The sequence below is a fragment of the Lepidochelys kempii genome, chromosome 22, assembly GCF_965140265.1.
Source record: "Lepidochelys kempii isolate rLepKem1 chromosome 22, rLepKem1.hap2, whole genome shotgun sequence".
In the NCBI taxonomy this organism is placed as follows: Eukaryota; Metazoa; Chordata; order Testudines; family Cheloniidae; genus Lepidochelys; species Lepidochelys kempii.
Window position 1 is genome coordinate 14,311,473 of NC_133277.1, and position 22,823 is coordinate 14,334,295.

Below are 22,823 nucleotides of genomic sequence, written 5' to 3' on the forward strand. Positions count from 1 at the left end.
TGGGTATACCGCTGGAAGAAGTTGCAGAGTCCCACATCATAAGTTGTTGGACATCCTCCAAACTTCAACCTCTTGCAAGATTGCTCCCCCAATAAATGAGGGTTTTGTGAACCCAGCCAAGACTCTCTGGCAGAGCCCAGCAACAATTCTGCCCACTTGCAAAAGAGCGGATTAAAAAAAATTCTGTCCCTTCCAAGAGAATGGAATTTTTATTTTCACAACCCCTTCTCCCTGTTCTCTAACTGCCCCAACCCCTATCCACATCCCTGGCCCCTGACAGCCCCCCGGGACTCCCACGCCTATTCAACGCTCTCTGTTCCTTGTCCCCCGACTGCCCCACCCCAGAACCTCCGCCCCTGACTGCCCCTCAGGACCCTTTGCCCTTTATCCAACCCCCCCCATACCATGCTGCTCAGAGCAGCAAAGCCCCACCGCCCAGCCGGAGCCAGCCACGCCGCCGCCATGCGCGGCGGGCCAGAGCGCTGGTGTCGTGTGGAGGCTGTGGGGGAGGGGCCGGGGGCTGGCCTCCCCAGCCAGGAGCTCAGGGCTGGGCAGGACAGTCCCGCGGGCCGGATGTGGCCCGCGGGCCGTAGTTTGCCCACCTTTTCCCTACGCCAAACTCACTGGTGTTAGAGGCCATGAATGAAAGGGGCAGACAAGGTTATTACGTGGGGAGACGCAAGCTGTCAGCCTCCACCCCTAAACCCTGCTTCACTTCCAGCATTTATAATAGTGTTAAATATTTCAAGTGTTCCTAATTTATAAGCGGGGTCGCACTCATAGGTTTGCTGTGTGAAAGGGGTCACCAATACAAAAGTTTGAGAACCATTGCTATACCTTAACATTTTTGTGGGTGAGAAAGTTAAGTTTGGCACATAAGGATATGTCTACACTATGAAATTAGGTCGATGTTATAGAAGTCTATTTTTAGAAATTGATTTTATACAGTCGATTGTGTATGTCCACACTAAGTGCATTAAGTCAGCGGAGTACGTCCTCACTATCATGGCTAGCATAGACTTAGAGTGGTGCACTGTGGGTAGCTATCCCACAGTTCCCACAGTCTCGGCCGCCCATTGGAATTCTGGGTTAAGCTCCCAATGCCTGATGGGGCAAAAACATTGTCAAGGGTGGTTTTGGATATGTCGTCAGTCGTCCCTCCCTCCGTGAAAGCAATGGCAGACAATTGTTTCATGCCTTTTTTCTGCACAGATGCCATACCATGGCAAGCGTGCAGCCCGCTCAGCTCACCGACACCATCACTGTTGTGTCCTGGGTGCTGCTGGCAGCAGACAGTGTAGTAGGACTGCTAACCATCGTCATACATCTCTTCCGCTGCAACTCTGCTCTGCTGCTATTGTCTCAATAGCAAATTTCTCCATGTTGTCTGTCATGGGCTCCCGGGTACATGTGTTCTTCCTCGGGAAATGTGCATGGTGCTAACCGTCATCCTCCACCGCTTCCGCTGCAACTCTGCTCTCATGAATCCACCTCGCAGGCCCTCTCGTCGTTCTCTATAAATATCTATTCTCGTGGCATCCGTCTTTAGCCACCGCTTCCGCTGCAACTCTGCTCTCCTGCAGACGCCATGCCACGGCAAGCATGGAGCCCGTTCAGATCACCGCAGCAGTTATGAGCGTTGTAAACACCTTGCGCATTATCCTGCAGTATGTGTAGAACCAGAACCTCCAAAAGCAGGCGAGGAGGCGACGGCAGTGCGGTGACGAGAGTGATGAGGACATGGACACAGACTCTCTCAAAGCACAGGCCCTGGCAATTTGGACATCCTGGTGGCAATGGGGCAGGCTCATACTGTGGAATGCCGATTCTGGGCCCGGGAAACAAGCACAGACTGCTGGGACTGCATAGCTGCAGGTCTGGGATGATTCCCAGTGGCTGCGCAACTTTCGCATATTTAAGGGTACTTTCATGGAACTTTGTGACTTGCTTTCCCCTGCCCTGAAGCGCAAGAATACCAAGATGAGAGCAGCCCTCACAGTTCAGAAGCGAGTGGCGATAGCCCTCTGGAACCTTGCAACGCCAGACAGCTACTGGTCAGTCAGGAATCAGTTTGAGTGGGCAAATCTACTGTGAGGGCTGCTGTGATCCAAGTAGCCATCGCAATTACTGAGCGGTTGCTATCAAGGGTAGTGACTCTGGGAAATGTGCTGCAATCAGATTCCCTAACTGTGGTGGGGAGATAGACGGAACGCTTATCCCTATCTTGGGACCGGACCACCTTGGCATCCAGTACATAAACTGCAAGGGGTACTTTTCAGTGGTTCTGCAAGCACTGGTGGATCGCAAAGGACTTTTCACTGACATCAACGTAGGATAGCCAGGAAAGGTATATGATGGTTACATCTTCAGGAACTCTGGTCTGTTTGAACAGCTGCAGGAAGGGACTTACTTCCCAGTCAGAAAATAACCTTTGGGGATGTTGAAATGCCTATAGTTATCCTTGGGGACCCAGCCTACCCCTTAATGCCATGGCTCATGAAGCCATACACAGGCACCCTGGACAGTATTAAGGAGCTGTTCAACTACAGGCTGAGCAAGTGTAGAATGGTGGTAGAATATGCATTTGGAAGCTTAAAAGCACGCTGGCGCAGTTTACTGACTCGGTTTGACCTCTGCGAAATCAATATTCCCATTGGTATTGCTGCTTGCTGTGTGCTCCACAATATCTGTGAGTAAGGGGGAGACATTTATGGTGGGGTGGGAGGTTGAGGCAAATTGCCTGGCCGCTGATTACGTGCAGCCAGACACGAGGGCGATTAGAAAAGCACAGCAGGGCATGCTGTGCATCAGAGAAGCTCTGAAAACCAGTTTCATGACTGGCCAGGCTACGATGTGACAATTCTGTTTTTCTCCTTGATGAAAACCCACCCCCTTGGTTCAGTCTGTAAGCCAACCACCCTCCCACCTTTGATCACCGCTTGCAGAGGCAATAAAGTCATTGTTTCAAAATCATGCATTCTTTCTTTATTCATCACACAAATAGGGGGATAACTACCAAAGTAGCCTGGGAGGGGTGGGGGAGGAGGGAAGCACCTGGTGAGGTGGTGGATGAGGGAGGAGGGAAGGACAAGGCCACACTACACTTCAAAACTTACTGAATGCCAGCCTTGTGTTGCTTGGGCAGTCTTCTGGGGTGGAGTGCCCGGAAGGCCCACCTCCCATTCTTGGGTGCCTGGGTGAGGAGGCTATGGAACTTGGGGAGGAGGGTGAGCGGTTACACAGGGGCTCCAGCAGTGGTCTGTGCTCCTGCTGTCTTTCCTGCAGCTCCACCAGACGCCAGAGCATATCAGTCTGATCCCCCAGTAGCCTCAGCATTGCATCCTGCCTCCTTTCATCATGCTGCCGCCACCTCTCCTCTTGCTCCCGCAACCTCTCATCTTAATCGCGAATGTGGGGTTTTTTTTTTTCTGCCTTATCATAGAATATCAGGGTTGGAAGGGACCTCAGGAGGTCATCTAGTCCAACCCCCTGCTCAAAGCAGGACCAATCCCCAATTTTTGCCTCAGATCCCTAAATGGCCTCCTCAAGGATTGAACTCACAACCCTGGGTTTAGCAGGCTAATGCTCAAACCACTGAGCTATCCCTCCCCCGTAAAGTACTGTGTGCTAACCCATTGTGTCACTGGAGTCCAGGGTTAGGCATGTTTCTCCTTGTTCCATGGATGGATTTGGGGAGGAGGGTGCTAGCCTCTGTTACGGAGATGATAGGGGGAGCGTTGAAACATTTGCAGCTGTGGGAGGAAAAAAGGGAGAATAGTATTTAAAAAGACATTTTAGAGAACAAAGGGTAGACACTTTCACGGTGAACCAAGCTGTTAACATTACATAGCACATGTGCTTTCGCTACAAGGTCGCATTTTGCCTCTTACATTGAGGGTCTGCCAGTTTGGTGTGAGAGATCACACACAAAGGGCCGGGCAACAGAATTCAGATGCAGGCAGCCACGGTAAGTTACAGTCTCTCGGTTTCTTCAACCTTCATAACATGTGGGAATGGTTTCAAACAGCAGCGCCCTCCTTTCCCATACCAAGCACCCGTTGGGTTGGCCATTTAAAAGGAGGGGCTCTACTGGCCGCGAATGCATCCCAAGTCTTCAGGGCAAATTAACCATTAAACACGCTTGCTTTTAAACCATATATTATATTTACAAAGGTACAGATGGAGGTGCCAGAGGTGCCTTCTCCAGCTTCATGGTACAGGAGCCCGCCGTGGGAGGGTATTGGCTCCAGGGTGATGAACAGTTCCCGGCTGTCGGGAAGAATGGTTTCTCTGCTCGCCTGCTGTGCGCTATCCTCCTCCTCTTCATCTTCCACACCCCAAAATCCTCATGCCTGTTGCGTGAGACTCCCCCCTTGCAGGTGTCCACGGACAGGGGTGGGGTAGTAGTAGGGGCACTCCCTAGAATTGCATGCAGCTCATCATAGAAGCGGCATGTCTGGGGCTCTGATCCGGAGTAGCTGTTTGCCTTTTTGGTAGGCTTGCCTGAGCGCCTTAATTTTCATGGGGCACTGCTGCGGGTTGCTGTTGTAGCCTCTGTCCATCATGCCCTTGGAGATTTTGGCAAATGTATTGACATTTTGTCTTTTGGAACGGAGTTCTGATAGCACGAATTCATCTCCCCATACAGCGATCAGATCCAGTATGTCCCATTCGGTCCATGCTGGAGCTCTTTTGCAATTCTGACAGGTTTCAGAGTAGCAGCCATGTTAGTCTGTACCTGCAAAAAGAAAAGGAGTGCTTGTGGCACCTTAGAGACTAACAAATTTATTTGAGCATAAGCTTTCCTGAGCTACAGCTCACTTCATCGGATGCATGCAGTGGAAAATACAGTGGGGAGATTTTATATGCACAGAGGACATGAAACAATGGGTGTTACCATACACACTGTAATGAGAGTGATCAAGTAAGGTGAGATACTACCGGCAGGAGAGAAAACAAACCTTTCGTAGTGATAATCAAGGTGGGCTATTTCCAGCAGTTGACAAGAACATGTGAGGAACAGTAATAAACATGGGGAAATAGTTTTACTTTGTGTAATGACACATCCACTCCCAGTCTTTATTCAAGCCTAAGTTAATGGTGTCCAGTTTGCAAACTAATTCCAATTCAGCAGTCTCTCTTTGGAGTCTGTTTTTGAAGTTTTTTTGTTGAAGGATTGCCACTTTTAGGTCAGAAATCAAGTGACCAGAGAGATTGAAGTGTTCTCCAACTGGTTTTTGAATGTTATAATTCTTGACGTCTGATTTGTGTCCATTTATTCTTTTACATAGAGACTGTCCAGTTTGGCCAGTGTACATGGCAGAGGGGCATTACTGGCACATGATGGCATAGATCACATTGGTAGATGTGCAGGTGAACGAGCCTCTGATAGTGTGGCTGGTGTGATTAGGCCCTATGATGGTGTCCCCTGAATAGATATGTGGGCACAGTTGGCAACGGGCTTTGTTGCAAGGATAGGTTCCTGGGTTAGTGTTTTTGTTGTGTGGTGTGTGGTTGCTGGTGAGTATTTGCTTCAGGTTGGGGGGCTGTCTGTAAGCAAGGACTGACCTGTCTCCCAAGATCTGTGAGAGTGGTGGGTCATCCTTCAAGATGCATTGGAGAGGTTTTAGTTGGGGGCTGAAGGTGACAGCTGGTGGCGTTCTGTTATTTTTTTTGTTGGGCCTGTCCTGTAATAGGTAACTTCTGGGTACTTTTCTGGCTCTGTCAATCTGTTTCTTCACTTCAGCAGGTGGGTATTGTAGTTGTAAGAACGCTTGACAGAGATCTTGTAGATGTTTGTCTCTGTCTGAGGGGTTGGAGCAAATGTGGTTGTGTCGTAGAGCTTGGCTGTAGACAATGGATCGTGTGGTGCGGTCTGGATGAAAGCTGGAGACGATTCTGAGACTGTATGGTCACCTGTGCTCATGAGCTCGTCATGCTGGCCAAACAGGAAATGAAATTCAAAAGTTCCCGGAGTTTTTCCTGTGTACCTGGCTAGTGCATCTGAGTTGAAAGTGCTGTCCAGAGCAGTCACAATGGAGCACTCTGGGATAGCTCCCATAGACCCATATGGTCGAATTGCGTCCACGCTACCCCAAATTCTACCCGGCGATGTCGATTTCAGCGGTAATGCCCTCATCGGGGAGTAGTACAGAAATCAATTTCAAGAGCCCTTTAAGTCAACAAAAATGGCTGCGTCGTGTGGATGGGTGCAGGGTTAAATCGATCTAGCGCTGCTAAATTCGACCTAAACTTGTTGTGTAGACCAGGGCTAAGGCTGAGGCCCTATAATGGGGCAACCCACCATGTTTGGTAGGTTCAGCTCATTCATTGTTAGTTCGTCGTTAATTCTTAATTTTTAGTTTTAAGTAAACTCTAAGTTAAAAGAGCTCTTAACCTCTCATCTTGCTCGTCCCTCCTGTCCTCATATTCATTTTCTGCTTTCCCGGACTCTGACATTGTTTGCCTCCACACATTCTGCTGGGCTCTTACAGTGCGGAAGGACTGCATGAGCTCAGAGAACAATATTAGCTGTAACGTCTTCTAAGTTTTTCACTTCCCACTCAAGACTTGAGGAACCTGGATGATCGAACTCTAGACCTGAAAGACTTCTTAAAAATCTGTTTTACTTTTCGCTATTTATGTTGTATTCTTTTTGCATTTCACTTAAATTGGATGGTAAAAATAGATCAGTCAGTTTCACATTTGTTTCAAGTATCTTTCATTTTCTGTTGTTCATATTAACATGGTGCCCTGGCATTTTGGGTTATTGGCATTGCAGGGTAAGAGTTTGATCTGAATATAAATCCTTATATTACAGAATCTACATTTTGGGCCTAACTTCCCTGTCAACAACCTTTTTAGTAAATTTAGGCCAACATTTCATGAATGGTGCTTCATCTGATTTTGTATTTGAAATGTCATGCAAGAAACATGTTTAACTCAAATTGCAGGCACCAAAAAAATAAAACAAAAGAAAAAACCCCTTTGCATTCAAACTGAGGGCCTGATGCTGAAGCCCTGTGAAGGCAATGGGATTGCTCACATAAAGGATCAACTCTTTGGTGACAGAATTATTCCACTGAATAAAGACAAAGGGCTTGATTTAGCAAAGTCTTGTTTAGCTTTAATTTCACATTATGGGAAATAGTCTGGCATTTCCTTTTAAAATCAACTTGTGATTCATAGAATAGAGGCAAATGTTAGGGGATAAAATTAGTAGCAAGCATAAGTAAGATTCACCACGATCTCCTTAATGAATGACAGAAAAGAAAAACGAGGGAGAGAGAGGAGTGGGAAGGAGTTAAATTAGGGACTGGAGGGAAGCAAGGACAGTTACAGACAAAGGTAATGCAACTTTTAATTTTGTTTGCCTCCTAGATATTATTGTCATTGGCACATTAGAAATACATTTGGTAGATAGGTAAGTAGATAAAAGTAACGTTAGCATGTCAAAAACATTGAGTCTTTCTAATCTATCTACATATAATGTGCCCATCATAGTAGTATGTCCACAATATGAGTCTCAGAGCTCCCTATTTGAGGGTGCTGGATGTAATGGGGACCAAATTCATGGCTTTCTAGTGTAGAAAATACAGTATTGACGTTTCCTGTCTCCTCCAGGTGTTGGGTTAAAAACCAACCTTTCCATACTTTTTTTGTTTTTCAAAAAAGAAAATTTACAGGCAAAATGTACTCTGGACCTTTATAGAATTAAATAAGGACCCAGATATGGGTGGAGTTTCTGAAGATTAGCCATTGCGTTCTATCTGTAGAGCGATATCAAATCTTTTGGGTAATTCATGTGGGTTTTATAATTTTCTGTTAGATATGTGAGAGACAAGGTGGGTGAGGTAATATCTTTTACTAGACCAATTTCTGTTGGTGAAAGAGACAAGCTTTTGAGCTACACAGAGCACGTCTTCAGCTGTGTCGTCTTTAGTTCTGTGTAGATTGAAAGTTTGTCTCTTTCACCAACAGAAGTTGGTTCAGTAAAAGATGGTACGTCACCCACCTTGTCTCTTGAATATCCTGGGATCAACATGGCTACAACATGTTAAAAATATATTGTAAAACCTAAGAAGAAAAACACATTTATTCAAAAACAATTATTTACTAGAAACTGTTGCAATAGTTTCAAGGTTGTGAATAAATAAAAATCAGGAAAATCATGATTAAAGAAGGCTGCGCCCACAGCTTACTCAGGTTGGTGTGTGTTTCTCAAATTACAGTGCTCAGGTTTGTTAAAATAGTTGACGTCCAAAATGTGACTGACGCTCAAATTGTTATAACTTGCTGGAGAAAAAAATCCTAAATGACTATTTTTATTTTAAAATACAGTTTTTCAGTCTGTTTTTGGTCCTGCTACTTGTGTAATGAGCTACTGAGGGAGCGCTTAAAAGATTAAGCTAGGGTGATGCATAGAAAAAAAAACTGGAGTGTAATCAAGGAAGATTTCCTTTTGGGGGTTGATTTTCTTGGTAAGCTCATGTCCTGAATTCTTTAGTGAAATCCCCTTGTTTGGGATAGCGCAGAAATTTTGATGTCAAATTTAGAGATGTAGATTTTTTTCCCAGTATTTCCAAATTGAGAGCAGGCTATTCTTGTGGGAAAGCTTACTCAAACACGATCAGGGCTATAGATGTCTGAGGAAAGAAGTTTGAAGTTATTTGTAAAATTTTCAGAAAGGTGAAAATGGGTTTGTGATGGTTCCAGTACTGTACTGCGCACAGTTGCATTATGGTATCAATGGAATCTCATGATTTATCAGATTAGCCAGTCTTTCCCAAACGTGCATTGCATTTTTTTTCCACCATGACGACTGAGGGCACCCAGGGCTCCAGGCTTCTTTCCTGTCCACAGACACTAATCATTTTCCAGCATGTCAGAAGAGGAGTTAGGCAGAACAGTCACTCAGACATGTTGGCTCAAGTGCAAACCACTTTCAGGCCAAGTCTGTTCACTCAGTTAGCATTTGGAGTTGTCAGCTTCTCATAGCTATTATTTGGGACGAAGAATCAAATCTAAGTTGTCATTTAGGCTCCAATTTTAGCAGAATACTTAAGCATTTGGCTAACCATCAGCACATGAGTAGCCCTGTTGAAGCCAGTCACATGACTAAATTTAAGCACCTGTCTACGTGTTGCAGGCATGAGACCTTAAGTGACTTCCTCTGGGGGAGAAGGGCTGGAATAGCTATGTTTATGTAGTTTTTATCCTTCTCCAACTAAACTAATGTGCAATTTCTCCATCAACAGGTGATGGAGACCAAAAGCATGTTGTACCTTGTGACAGAATATGCCAAAAATGGAGAAATTTTCGGTAAGCAAGAGAATATTTTAATGTTAAAATATTAAATCGTTTACTTCTGCAGGTTGTTATTGCATCTTACTTGATCAGTCTTTATAAAATAAAAACACACAGCCAACCTGCGGAGCTCGTTGCCAGGGGATGTTGTGAAGGCCAGAAGAAAACTGGGTTCAAAAAAGAATTAAATAAGTTTGTGGAGGATCAGTCCTTCAATGGCTATTAGCCAAGGTGGTCAGGGATGCATCCTCGTTCTGGGTGTCCCAACTGCCAGAAGTTGGGACTGGACAACTGTGGATGGATCACTTGATAATTGCTCTGTTCTATTCGTTCCCTTTGAAGCATTGGGCACTGGCTACTTTTGGAAGACAGGATATTGGGCTAGGTGGACCATTAGTCTGACTCAGTATGGCCGTTCTTACGTAAATTGAAGCCTCGGAGACATTTATACTATAGCTCACACTTTCTCATTTATATGTCAAGGAAAAGCTGTGACACTAGTTGAAACTGTTTTCCTCTTTTTATTAATTGAAATACAAAAATGTTTCTTAAAAACATAAGTGCTTAATGTAAGGTTTAACAAAATTCTGTTCAGGAAATGTGGTGTCCTTCTAGCAGAGTTGATTGTATATTAAAAAGCAATGTAGATTCATAGATTCCAAGGTCGGAGGGACTGTTGTGATCATCTGGTCTGACCTCCTGTATAACACAGGCTAAATAACTTCCCCAAAATAATTCCTAGAGCCACTCTTTTAGAAAAACATCCGATCTTGATTTAAAAAATTAGTGTTGGAGAATCCACCATAGCCCTTGGTAAATTGTTCCAATGGTTAATGACCCTCACCATTAAACATTTATGCCTTATTTCCAGTCTAAATTTGTCTAGTTTGAGCTTTGAGCCATTGGATTGTGTTGTACCGTTCTCTGCTAGATTGAAGACCTATTACTAAATAATTGTTCCCCACTTGGGTACTTGTAAACTGTAACCAAGTCACCCCTTAATCTTCTTTGTGTTAAGCTAAATAGCTTGAACTCCTGGAGTCTGTTACTATAAGGCATGTTTTCTAATCCTTTAATCATTTTTGTGACTCTTCTCTGAACCTGCTCCAATTTATCAACATCTTTTTTGAATTGTGGGCACCAGAACTGGACACAATATTTCAGCAATGGTTGCACCAGTGCCAAATACATAGTTATAATAACTTCTGTACTCCTACTTGAGATTCCCCTGATTGCATTAGCCCTGAGAGTGTGGGCCGAAATCTGATCTCATTTACAATGGTGTAACTCAGTTGAAGACAGAGTTATCAGATTTACACCAGTGTAATGGAGATCAGGATCTGGGTTTATGCTTACTACATAAAATGCCAGATGTTCTTCTGTCACAATGAATGGAGGCCCAAACCATATTTCAGGGAAGCTAAAACACTGTTGTTTCTAGCCTTTTTCAGTCATCAGACTTACCTTTTTAATGTGGTTCCTATGGTGCGTGTTTATTCATAGCTGGTCGGAGTCACTCTACAGTAGGCACTTAAATTCTGGTAAGTTTAGCTAACAAACCTGACCTTGTTTCAGTTTCGTCTTTGAGCACTGAAATTGGAGCAGGGACAAGATTTTCAAAATAAATTCAAATGAAATTTGGCGTTTTGCTTATTGTGATACTTTAAAAAGAGTTGTTTTGCTTCTGTTGGTCTCTGAAGACTGTAACCATCAGGAAAGGCTGAATAAAGAAGTCATCTCGATGCATCTGAGTCCCAGGTTGTATGCTCTCCAAATTATGTCATCTTAGCAGAAGGATCGTGCAGACTTTTCTTTCCTTTTTGATCATTTTAAAACTAGTAGTTAGTGAAAAATGTTGGCCCAGAAATTATTTTTGTGTGTCTACTGCAGTTCCAGAAGCAGAGGGCAGTGTAATATTTAGATGCTGGGACTTAGTGGTTCTGGCTATATAGAAGGGAAGAAAGGTAAACAAAGTAGTAGTGTCCTCTCTCCATCAGATTTGCAACCATAATAGAAAATGAACCTGTGCTTTATGCACCAAGAGTCAAAGGTTTGTTCTCTGAAGTTGCCTGAGAAAAGAGGCATTCCTCCCAAAAGAAATGACCTTGTACTGTTCTCTTTATCTTGAGGGAATAGTTGGCATTTCACAAGACACCTCTGGGGCATCTGCTGTCATTTTCTCCATTACCAATTATTGCTGCCTTTATATAGCTAGGAAGAAGACTTTGGGTGGAGATTGGCTTTATGCTTTCATCCCGTAGTTTCTATTCTTCTGTTGTTTTCCAGTCTGAGGGTTTTGCTATCGAAAGAATCATAATTTGCAGAGAGGCTCTGTCATGACATGTGGTTATGTCGAAGGCAGTGTTTCTTCTGGCCTCACAGGCTGTTTGCTGTTCCGGCCTTGCCAGTTTTCACTGCGGGGATCAGAAAGCAGTTCTCTCATATCAGAATCTTCCAATAAACAGAATTCCCTTTGGAGCAAATAAAATTGAATGAACTGTGAAGTAGAATTTTGGAGTATGGAGCCTTCTGAGCAGTTCTTACACAGGTATTTGGTATCTTACACATGCATCTGGCCTTTGCCTGGCAGGACATTCCTGCAAGGTGTTCTTTCCACAATGGTAGTAATAAAGAATCTCCGTCATTTCATTGGGATAACAAGATGTGAAGGAAGCTTTTTCTCATCTTCTGAACATTTGGAAACAATTCAAAGGGAGATGAATTCAATGCCTAACAAAGGTCTCTAGTTGTCTATGAACGTGACAGGAAAGAGAGGATTGGGAAATTTCATTTTTGAGTTGTTATAGGACTGTGGTAAAAGAAAGGGTTTCCTAAAGACACTCACATTTCTGGATATATTTGCCATGGTTGTGGATGTCTTCATGTGGGGTGAGAACTCAGAAATTGTAGGGTGGTCACTTAACAGTTTGGGAGCTCAAACAATTAACAGGCAGTCAGCAGATTCCCAGCCAGTAATTAAATTCCTGGGGGGTTTTGTTTCCATATCTTTGCTTCTTGACGTACACTCTATTTGCAAGCCAAGTATGTGCTTGTGGTTTTTACCTAAAAATGTTGATTCTCTCGTTTTCAGTAATGACATTTTAGGTGGCTGGCACTGGAAACTGAAGATGGGCCACCTTCAATCCACAGAACTTTTGGACATTTGGCTGCTAACAGCACAAGAATATTGCATAAGTGTCTCAGCCCCAAAACCGGGTATCTGCAGCCTAATAGAAGAAAGGTTTACTTTCAGTATTTCTGTACAGTGATGGGTTGGCCTATTGCCTCACAGACACAGTGGGGATGACTTAAGACTTGTCTCCACTTGAAATGCTACAGCGGCAGTGGCGTTGCTATAGCTCTTCAGTGTAGATACTGCTATACGGGATGGGAAGGGTTCTCCTGGCAGCATGGGAATCCACCTCCTCAAGAGGCGGCAGCTCGGTCCTTCGACCTAGTGTTATGTACACCGGGGGTTAGATCGGCTTACCTGTTTGAGGATTTTGCACACCTCTGAGTGATGTAGCTGGGTCGACCTAACTTTTCAGTGTAGACCAGGCCTTGAGCTTGTTAAATCCTTTCTAATCGCTGAAGATTTGGGCTGTCCTAAAATGGCAGATGCCTGACAATAGAGTAAGCAGAGCACTCATTATGTATCTGGTCTTTAGGGGCCCTTCTGGCAATCTTGGGTGATCATGTAACATAGCTGAGCCTGGTAACTTGTACTCTGGCCTTTTAGAGGTCTTCAGAGTAGTCAGTCCAAATAGGCTACTCTGGGATATCAACATTTCAGTGTAATGAGGGTTTAGATTTGCCAGTCTATAAGCATCAGAAAGAGCCAGGGCTATTCCTGTGCAAACAAGATGACGCTGTCACTCAGCTAGTCTGTTTCCAGTCACCTTTAAATATATCTACTGAAATAGTGCTCCCAGAGGTCTTAAAAGATTTAGCACAGGTAGAATTTAATCTTGCAAATTTTTGGCAGCCTTTTCCTCTTGGGCTTCTGTATATTACCCTAAACTGTTGGCAATATTTGAGTGTCGGCTTAGTTACATTAGCAACTGGCAACTTTGTAGGTGGAAGAGTTAATGGGTTCAGAAAGGGAATAGGGTGAGAATAAGACCTTTTCTATTTGGCTGTGCTTCCACAATAGCAGGATGGTGTGTGGTCTTGGTTGTGACGGGACATGATCAGCATTTAGAGCCATGATCTTGGAATGGGAGAAGATACTTGGATGGAGAGGTCAGCCTGCTGGAGAAGACAGAAATAATATTTTTTGTTCATGATTTGGAAATGTGGCTTTTCTTAAGCAATCGTTGTTGAAGTATAACCATGTTGTATAAATCAGTCTCTGCACCTTGTCTTCCTGTAATTGGTGTGAGATTGAGTTAGTGCCTAATTAACAGGATTGGGGAGATTTAGGATTGCTGAACATAAACTGAATGTTTAAAGCAGGCTCTCTGGATATATGGAAATGGAATTAGATACACCTTAGATAAGGATTTCTACGTCATCTTATAATTTTTTTTTTTTTAAATAGTGTTTGGTGGCAGTCTGGGGCGATGTGCCAGTATATTCTAGGGGCTGAAGTTCACAGAAAGGGCATTGTCTAGAATAGTAAGAGGCAGGGAGGGCTGCAGGTCAGGATTTAGATGTTAGTAAAGCTGTGTGGAAGGCTCAGAGCTATAATGAAGATGATGAAGATGATGAATGGGGCACCAAGGCTGACGTGCACCAGCAAAGCATAGAACTTGGAACAGCACGATGTTCTGCAGGTTCTGTGTAAGAAGACAATATTGTTAGTCTGTTTTTTTAAACTAAATGTTTAATTTGTCCTCTCTTAGAATTGTGCAATAGGATTTTATATTGTTCCATGCTTTTTATTTATCATGAAAATTCCAGATTAATAAACATCTCTTCCCCTCTGACAGAGGTCATGAGGATCATGAGTTAAGGTCCCCACACTACATTGTGTAACTGATCCCGTTATTTTACTGGTTCTGGTTATACATCCTGCTGGACGACCATGCACTACTACACTCCCCCGGAAATATTTACATTCAAGTCTCATGTTTAACCCTAGTAGATTGTATTCAGTGGTATTTAGTATCGTTCAGCACCAGTATGATAGGGGATTCTATGCTTGTGTCAATTGGCTTTAGTCCCCAGTTCTTACCACTACCCTAACCTGCTTACTAGAAAAGCTTGTTAGTGTGATGATTAGCCATCTGAGGCCAGGTCTACACTCAAAAGTTAAGTTGACACAGCTATGTCATTCAGGGGTGAGAAAGTTCTATACCCTTGAGCAATGAGTTAAGTTGACCTAACCCCCGTGTACACAGCACTAGGTTGATGGGAGAATTGTTCTGTTGACCTAGCTAGTGCCTCCTGGGGAGGTGCGTTAATTATACCAATTGGAGAAACCCTCCAGTCACTGTAGTGGGTGTTTATAGTGAAGCTCTACAGCCGGTAGAGCCCTGCAGATGTGCCACTGTAGTGTTTCAAGTGTAGACAAGCTCTGAAACTTTTCATCACTTGAACCTGTGCAAACTGGGTGGAAAAAACTACTATTCTGATCTGGTGGCATTTTACACCTACTTTGCCCTCACTTTGCACTGGAGTAAATGACTACACAAGCTGCAAGGCAATGGAGAATGAGGCCCAACGTTTCTGAAGCTTCAGAAGGAAGAGATCAGGAGGGCAGAGGAGTTTGCTTAATCTTGGAATCTGTGGCCACTGGGTTTATTGAGCAATTTGTCAGATTGTCACTCTTCAGAGTCTCTCAGAAACTTAAAAACATTTGCCTTAAAGCTTTTTGTTCAGTCCTCGGGTTGCAAGATAGGGAAACAAGGGAGGCCCCAGAGACCGGAAGCTAACCCTTATTGCAATCCTGCAATTGCATAAATGATTTCCAGACTCCTTTCTTGTTCTGTGCTGTCATAGCACTTAGTTACTGTGGTTGTGGGCATCATAGAATGGATGGTAGGTAATCAGTGCCTATTACGTTAAGGTTCTCATCCAGATTGTGGCTCTGAGCATTACTACACTATATATTAAATAATTGTCAGAAATTATTCTGACAGACTCTGAAAGACTGGCAAACACATGAGACCTTACTGAGACGTTATCGGTCAGTTATCTTTGGGTCATTGTGTCCTCAGTGACCTCTCTGTGTCCATACGCCTCACAGAGGAGGGACAACCGGTTCTAAAAGGGCTTCTAAATGTAACAACCAGCCAAAAGTGGCGTCTTAGGCGCTGACTCTGTGGGTGCTCCAGGGCTGAAGCACCCACGGGAAAATTTGGTGGGTGCAGAGCACCCACCGGCAGCACCCAGCCCCAGCTCACCTCACCTCACCTCACCTCCACTCCGCTTCCGCCCCTGAGTTACGCTCCGCCCCGGTCTGCCTCTCTGCCGCCCTCCCCCCCCGCGCGCGAATCAGCTGCGCTGGAAGCCTGGGAGGGCTGAGAAGCAAGCGGCGGCTTTGCACTCAGGCCCACGGAGGTGAGCTGGGGGGGGGGGGGGAAGCAGAGCGGGGCGGCGCGTTCAGGGGCGGAGGCGGAGCAGAGGTGAGCTGGGGCTGGGCACGGGGCAGGGAGCTGCCGGTGGGTGCACCCACCAAATTTTCCCTGTGGGTGCTCCAGCCCCGGAGCACCCACGGAGTCGGCGCCTAAGGCACCACTTTTGATGTGATCAGTGAGGGGAGCGGCTGCTCCCCCACCCCTAGGAGCCAGAGGGATCTGCTGGATGCTTCCTGGGAGCTGCCCCAGGTAAGCACCACTGGGACTCCCCACCTCGCCCACCGGCAGGTCCCTCTGGCTCTTGGGGCGGGGGTGGGCCACGACCCCCTCGTGGGGTAAGGAAGGAACCAGTTAAGATTTTGGCAGCTCATCACTGCATCCGACTACAGAGAGCGTGTTTTTTGTAGTTCTGTAGTGTACTGGAGCTGTTTGTCTGCTTCATCCTAGGGGAATAAAACACACATTGACTCGAAATTTTTCTTGTAAATATATTCCGGGTAGTTAACTGAGTAATGTGCTTAAAAAAACCTGACACTGCCTCGAACCTGCTGAGCGGGCAGCCACTTTACTCTGCCCCCAGGTGACATTGTGAGGACCAAGGAGGCTGTGTGTGAAACCCCAGCCATCTCTAAATCCTCCCCTACCATGCTTCCTGAATCCTCCTTTTAGACTTTAGGTTATTACATTGTTTATTTCGTCGTTTTGGTGATTTTTTTTTTTTTTTCCTTCTTGGACGCAGGGAAATGTAGGTATTAGGAACATTTCAGGTGAAGTTCGAGCCTTAGTTGGTTCACTGTTAGGAGTTTCTTTGGATTTAGAAGTCTGCCTCCATACCCAGCATGTCCCAGGATTTATGGACTCAAATTTTGGAATTAAAAATATAGTCAGCTTAAGAAGGCCACTTAGCCCAAACAACCAAGAATGGAGCTTAATTAGAATATCTCTTGGAACCGTTGAGATAGTATGCTGATGGACATTATTATGATAAGAAACTAGATAGATATGTATGTTTTCCATGGAATTCCTTTGGCATCTAAGGGGACATTGAGAGTAAGATTTTCCTTGCACTTTTCTGTTTCCCTCATAATCTCCCTGTGCATATTCTGTATTGGAGACAGTCTGTTGTGCAGATAGCTCAAGTTCACGTACAATTTTTGGTTCTAACCCCGAGATTTCTCTGGAAAAAGTCTTTGCAGTGATTCTGGGATTAGAATTAAAGTTAGATACTTTAGGGGTTTGGTATTTTTGTTTTTCTCCCATTAGTTTTGAACTTTTAATCAAAAATATACACTGTTGATTCACAAAAGATTCTGCTGTTGCGCCCTAAGTTGCAACAGCTTAACCACTTTCTATTATTACCATTTCTATAGACATATTCGCTGGTCAGGAGAGAGTGATGTATGTGTAAGGGAAAAAAAGAGGAGGTGATCTCTAGAAATGAGCACAGAGCAAAGAGTTGCTCTTTCCTCATGTGGCCAAGGCTACCTAAGCTTGTAGAAAGAAACTGATGGGCTGTTTTTTACATGGTGATGTTTGTCTCTGCGTTTTAATGTCTGTTATATTTCCTGCAAAATTGTGACTCTTCAAAGATGAACTGTCTTTTTATTACAGTGAAACAAAGGCTTTTTGGGTGGTCTAGATATATATTAAAGGGTTTGTAAATGGGTTAGAGGCTTTTAACACTAAATTTATCTGATTCTCCATAACCTACTTTGTGAATTGTCTATTGCTGTTTTTTCTTAAGGTATGTCTATGCTACAAAATTATGTCGACCAAAGTTATGTCGACGATCAGCCACCGCGGTAATTACATCGTTTTTGCATGTCCACACTACGTTCCTTGTGTCAGTGGTTCACGTCCCCACCAGAAGCACTTGTACTGATTTAACTGTCGGTGTGGGACATTGTGGGATGGCTTCTGAAAGCCAGCAACAGTCAATGTAAGCGACACAGCGTCTGCACTGACACTGCGTTGACCTAACTACATCGACCTAAGTGCTACGCCTCTCATGGAGGTGGAGTCATTAAGTTGGCGTAGTGGGTGAGTTACATTGGCGGGAGCGACATTTTAGTCTTGATGCTTATGGAGTTAGGTCACTGTGAGTTGCCTTACATCAACCTAACTCTGTAGCGTAGACCAGGGCTTATTGTGTAAAGTAATAGAATTATGCCTTTAGATGCATTATTGAAGGTTTAATATTGTTTAAATTTATACAGTTTTTTTCCCAAGCTCAACTTTTTCTGAGTAATTATGTCTTAGGAGTTATTGAGGCCTTCTATTAAGGGACAGGATTTTTCAGTGTTGATTGGAATTTCTATATGGAAATTTTTTTTCTCTTATTCTGCATATTTTTGAAGTTTTGCTGACTCTTTTTTTGGTCATAGAAACAAGTTGAGATTTCAAAGGGAGAAAAAAAAATGGTTCCTTGCTGTTAGTTCTGCAGGTTGCCAGACACAGAAAGATCCACTATCCTGACGAGTTGCTATGTAAGGGAGTGGTTTGTTATTTACTAATGACCAAAACAAACAAACAAAACCTAGTACCAAAAACTTTGTTCTGTGTTTGAACAGCACCTAGTACCATGTTGTCTTGGTGCATGACTGTGGCTCCTAGGCACTACCTCAGAACAGATGAATAATTGAAGGAACAAGAGAGGAAGATTACCATAGTGTTTAAGACCACTAAGAAATAGAACAGAAATGAGATCAAGGGTGAAGAAAAAATATGAAAATTAACTTCAGATCTAGAAAGTTCCTTGCTCATCATGGTTCATTGGTTGAGCTGTCATTGTAGATGTTCTAAATAGAATGGGGTATTTCCTAGCAATATTTTTGCTTTGTTGTTAACGTCATACCTTATATTCAACACCTAGGCATTTGCAGTCTTTACATTCTCTTTCAGTCATGATAACACAGTTGGGGATGGTGAGGGCAGCTTCACTGAAGCACAGCTTTTGTCAGTTGACATCACCAACAAGAAAAAATTTCACCCAGGAGTACTTAGAATAAAGTTTAGCTGTGATGTTGAAAATCTTGATGATTAGAGAATGGCGGAGGCAGAGGCTGAATGATTTTACCGTCTCATGTGCTTAGCAGTTTCTGGTTTGACTGAGACTGAACTCACTAAAATTTACGAAGTCCATTCCAGTTGTCTGGGCTGTATTCTCTTTTTACCTTTAAATCCTTATCATTCAAGTTCAGGGTGTCGTGTGTCCAGAAGAACTCTTATGTAAGAGCACAGTGAAAAAAACAAGGTTATTGTTTACACAAAAATCATCAGAGAAAATCAGATCTTTTCAGGTGAAAGCTTTTCCTTCTTTCTTCCAAATGCTTTATTGGCTTGTATTAAACTCCCTCCTTCGAGACTAATAGCGTGTGAAATAAATCCTGCTTTTTTCATGCTCTTGGATTACACACTAGCACATAGTGGAGTGCTCTTTTGGTGCTCAGAATCCAAAGTGTCTTGCAGGTTTCTAGCACTTAGCCATGTCCACCAGTTTGTGGACATATAAATATTATCCTTTTGGAGTACCATTTTTCTTTAGCTAACTTGTCTTTTTTGATCATGCTCTCTGCTCCTCACATTTTGACTGCACCAAAATAGAGATTGAGTGAGTCTTTCAGACACGAACAGATTCCTTCAAAACTTTGTACTGCAGAATTAGTAACAAAATAACTTTTGATGACTTTATTTTACAAATCAGATTTTGTTGACAATCCTATAATTCCAACTCTTGAATGAGGTGGTATAAACTGTACAGAAAATGCTTTAACTTGTCAGCAGCTGGCAAAGAGTAAGCATTCCCTTGTTCATTGTTTATCAGTATTGCAAATTCTCAGTATGAACATCCATCGGGTGCATCTCATTGAGATGCTTGGCAACTCAGCTCAAAACAATGTTGTGTAGTATTATACATTAGCTCATGTAGAGGGTGATCTGATTTTATCTTTGGCCTGAAGTGAGTCTCCCGACGCTTCCCCATAGACATCCAGAATTTTGCACACTTAGCGGCAGTTGTGAATACAGCTTCTGGCAGTTATGGTCTCTGCTGGAGGAATTCCTTCCAGAGCAAAATCTACTGAGTGTAAGTGGTGTTACATTTTATGAGCTGGTAAGAGATAAACAGACCCAAGAAAGTCTTTTAAAAAAAAAATTGATTTATGAGTAGGGAAAGGCTTCACGTATGTGTAATGTTTTACAGACCTACAAAGTGGGTTTTCAGCAACCACTTCTGCTGCATATTTGAGGTATTTTTACAGCTGCCTCTTCCCAACCTTCCACCAAATCCGGTGCCCGAAACTGAAGTTTCTAGGAATGCAGATATTTTTCCATCAACTGTTAATTACAGTGAAGCTGTTTTATAGGGACTGATTCACTAGTTCTGTTCATCAATGATCAATTTTCTGTTTTGTATTTCAAGAATTCAGACTCTTGAAGCTAAAGCTGATTATTCAACCTAAAAATAAGCTAACCATTGAGCAGGGGGTGGGGTTGAGGAATGTTTGAGGTCACTGTTATGTGATTGGCTGCACTACTGCTAATGTAGCCCAACCAGTCTTGCTCATTGTGGTATATCTTAGGTGTTTCCCACTACTAGAAAGGTTCATTGCATAGTTCAGGGGCTGCAAATATGACCAAATTTCATAGGATATTGAGACTGGCTAATTCTGTGATTTTATGTCCAAGTTGGCATATAAATCCTACAGCATGAATCACTGTTGACAGGAATGTGATGCTTTTGGCCAAGGTTTAGTAGAACAGATTTTCATCCTTGTCCTCAAACTCTCACACACAGTCGGCAGCTAGATTTTGTGGGGCTTTTTTCTCAAACAAATAGCAATAGTATGATAATTACTCTACCATTTTATTAATTTATCCTAAAGTATCAGCAAATTAAGGGCATTCAAACCTTCAGCCCTTCTACGTGTCTCTTGTGCTAATAGATCTTCTTGCCTTGTACCAGTATATTACCCCTTTATAATAAATTAAGAAATGACAAAGGAAAATATCTCATTGAAATATTTGTAAGGGCTGGGATTTTCAAAGGTACCTATGAATGGTAGGTGCCTTGGGAGTTAGGCACCATACTTCCTTTGTCGTCTTTGAGAATCCCAGCTGAAGAGCACATATATATGTATGTGGGGGGGGGATTATATATATTTATTTATATATATATAAATTGCACAAACACTACTTGTCAGCTCTGTGCCTAAGGCTGTCTCTACACAAGGAAAAAGAAAAGGAGTACCTGTGGCACTTTAGAGACTAGCACCTTTATTTGAGCATAAGCTTTCGTGAGCTACAGCTCAGTTCATCCGATGAAGTGAGCTGTAGCTCACAAAAGCTTATGCTCAAATAAAGGTGTTAGTCTCTAAAGTGCCACAGGTACTCCTTTTCTTTTTGCGAATACAGACTGACACGGCTGCTACCCTGAAACCTGTCTCTACACAAGGAGAGTTTTACCAGTATTTCCATGCAAGTATTCTTGTACTGATAGTGTTCTCCTAGTGTGGATGCGACTACACTGGCAAGGCTATGCTTTGTACCAGTGTAGTAAACACCATCGCTACAAGCCAAACAAGCTATACCAGTGTCACCGTGCCTTAGTGGGTCACAACTGAGAATACCAAATTCAGGACAAACTGCTGATACCCCCTCCCCTCCCCCCCCAAAGCTGGTGGTTATTCTCCCATAAGATATACCAAATCAGCAACAAAAGTAAACTTCAGTTTCACCACACCGATAAGAAATCAGAAAAGCAGTCTCTGTGTATCACCACCAAAAATACCAGACTTAAGGATGAGTGGTCATTTAAAACCAATTTCATCAACCAAAAAGTTATTCTGATCCCAAAGGACCAGCCACACACCCAAGTCAATAAGTAACTCAGATCTTACCCAGTAATCACTCTGTTGCCTTTTAGTATCTAATATCTAAAGGTTTATTTATAAAAAGAAAGGTGAGACTTAAAATTGGCTGAAGGAATCAAATACATACAATAACTGCAAACTTCTTGGTTCAGGCTTGTAGCAGTGAATAAATTGCTGGCTTGTTAAGTCTCTGGTTGCTTCCAAATCATTGGAAGGTCCTCAGTCCTTTGGTTAGAATGCTCCCATTAGTATAAATCCATAGTCCAGAGGTTGGAGCAGAAAAGAGGCAAAATGGAGATGTTTCCGGGGCCTTTTATAGCTTCTGCCAAGTGGAAGGAACCCATTGCTTCAAACAAAGTGCTCCGCACAGCTTATGGAAAAATGCAAGTAACAAGATGGATTTTGGAGTCACATGTCTGTCTGCTTCTGAGGCCGTTACCCATATGCTAGTTAGAATGTTCACACGAAAGTCCATCAGATGTGGATGGGCATCTTCCATGGCCCATTGTGAGTTAAGTGTACTGTGATGGGCTATTTAACTTGAATAGTCCTTTCATGATGTGTGCAGGCTAAATACCTTGTGGGTATTACCACATGAGCAAACATTGAAATACAAGTACAGAGTTAATATTCATAACTTCAGATACAAAAATGATACATGCAAACAAATAGCATAATCATATTCAGTAAATCATAGCTTTTCTAGTGACACTGTACTTGACACACTTTGTATAAGATCTGTTGCAATTATATAACAGTGGTAGCAACAATGATCTACATGGTCATGTTTAATCATATAATGTCACAACCAGTAAAAGCACAATTTTGCTGGATTAGCTGCATCTACACTAGAGACTTCTGCTGGCACAGCTTATATTGATCAGGATCACATCCTTTCACAGTCCTGGCCGACATAACTATGCCAACAGAATTCTATTGTGTAGATATAGTCAGAAAGACAGGTGTTCACATTGTCATCTTGCCCCTAGAAGGAGGTCCCTCCAGGTTTTGGTTAAAGCACAGTGGCGTGCTCTGTGGTATCCTTATCTATACTAAGAGGAAAATAGAAAGGTGCATAAACTCTGGCAAATGAAGTGTAAAAATATAATCAGGAAGGCCAAAAAAG

The 22,823-nt window shown here is 43.2% G+C and overlaps 1 protein-coding gene across 16 annotated transcripts in view; it reads left to right on the forward strand.

Moving 5' to 3' along the window:
- Nucleotides 1–22,823, forward strand: part of SIK2 (salt inducible kinase 2) — a 115,626-nt gene that overhangs the window by 17,130 nt on the left and 75,673 nt on the right. For 14 of the 16 annotated variants that reach the window (XM_073321217.1, XM_073321205.1, XM_073321201.1 and 11 more), the window contains one exon: nt 9,258–9,321. In XM_073321217.1, coding sequence (XP_073177318.1) covers nt 9,258–9,321 — 64 coding nt within the window. Of the gene's footprint in view, nt 1–7,380; nt 7,424–9,257; nt 9,322–22,823 lie in introns of those variants that run through there. The other 2 variants (XM_073321213.1, XM_073321215.1) reach the window with 2 other exon arrangements.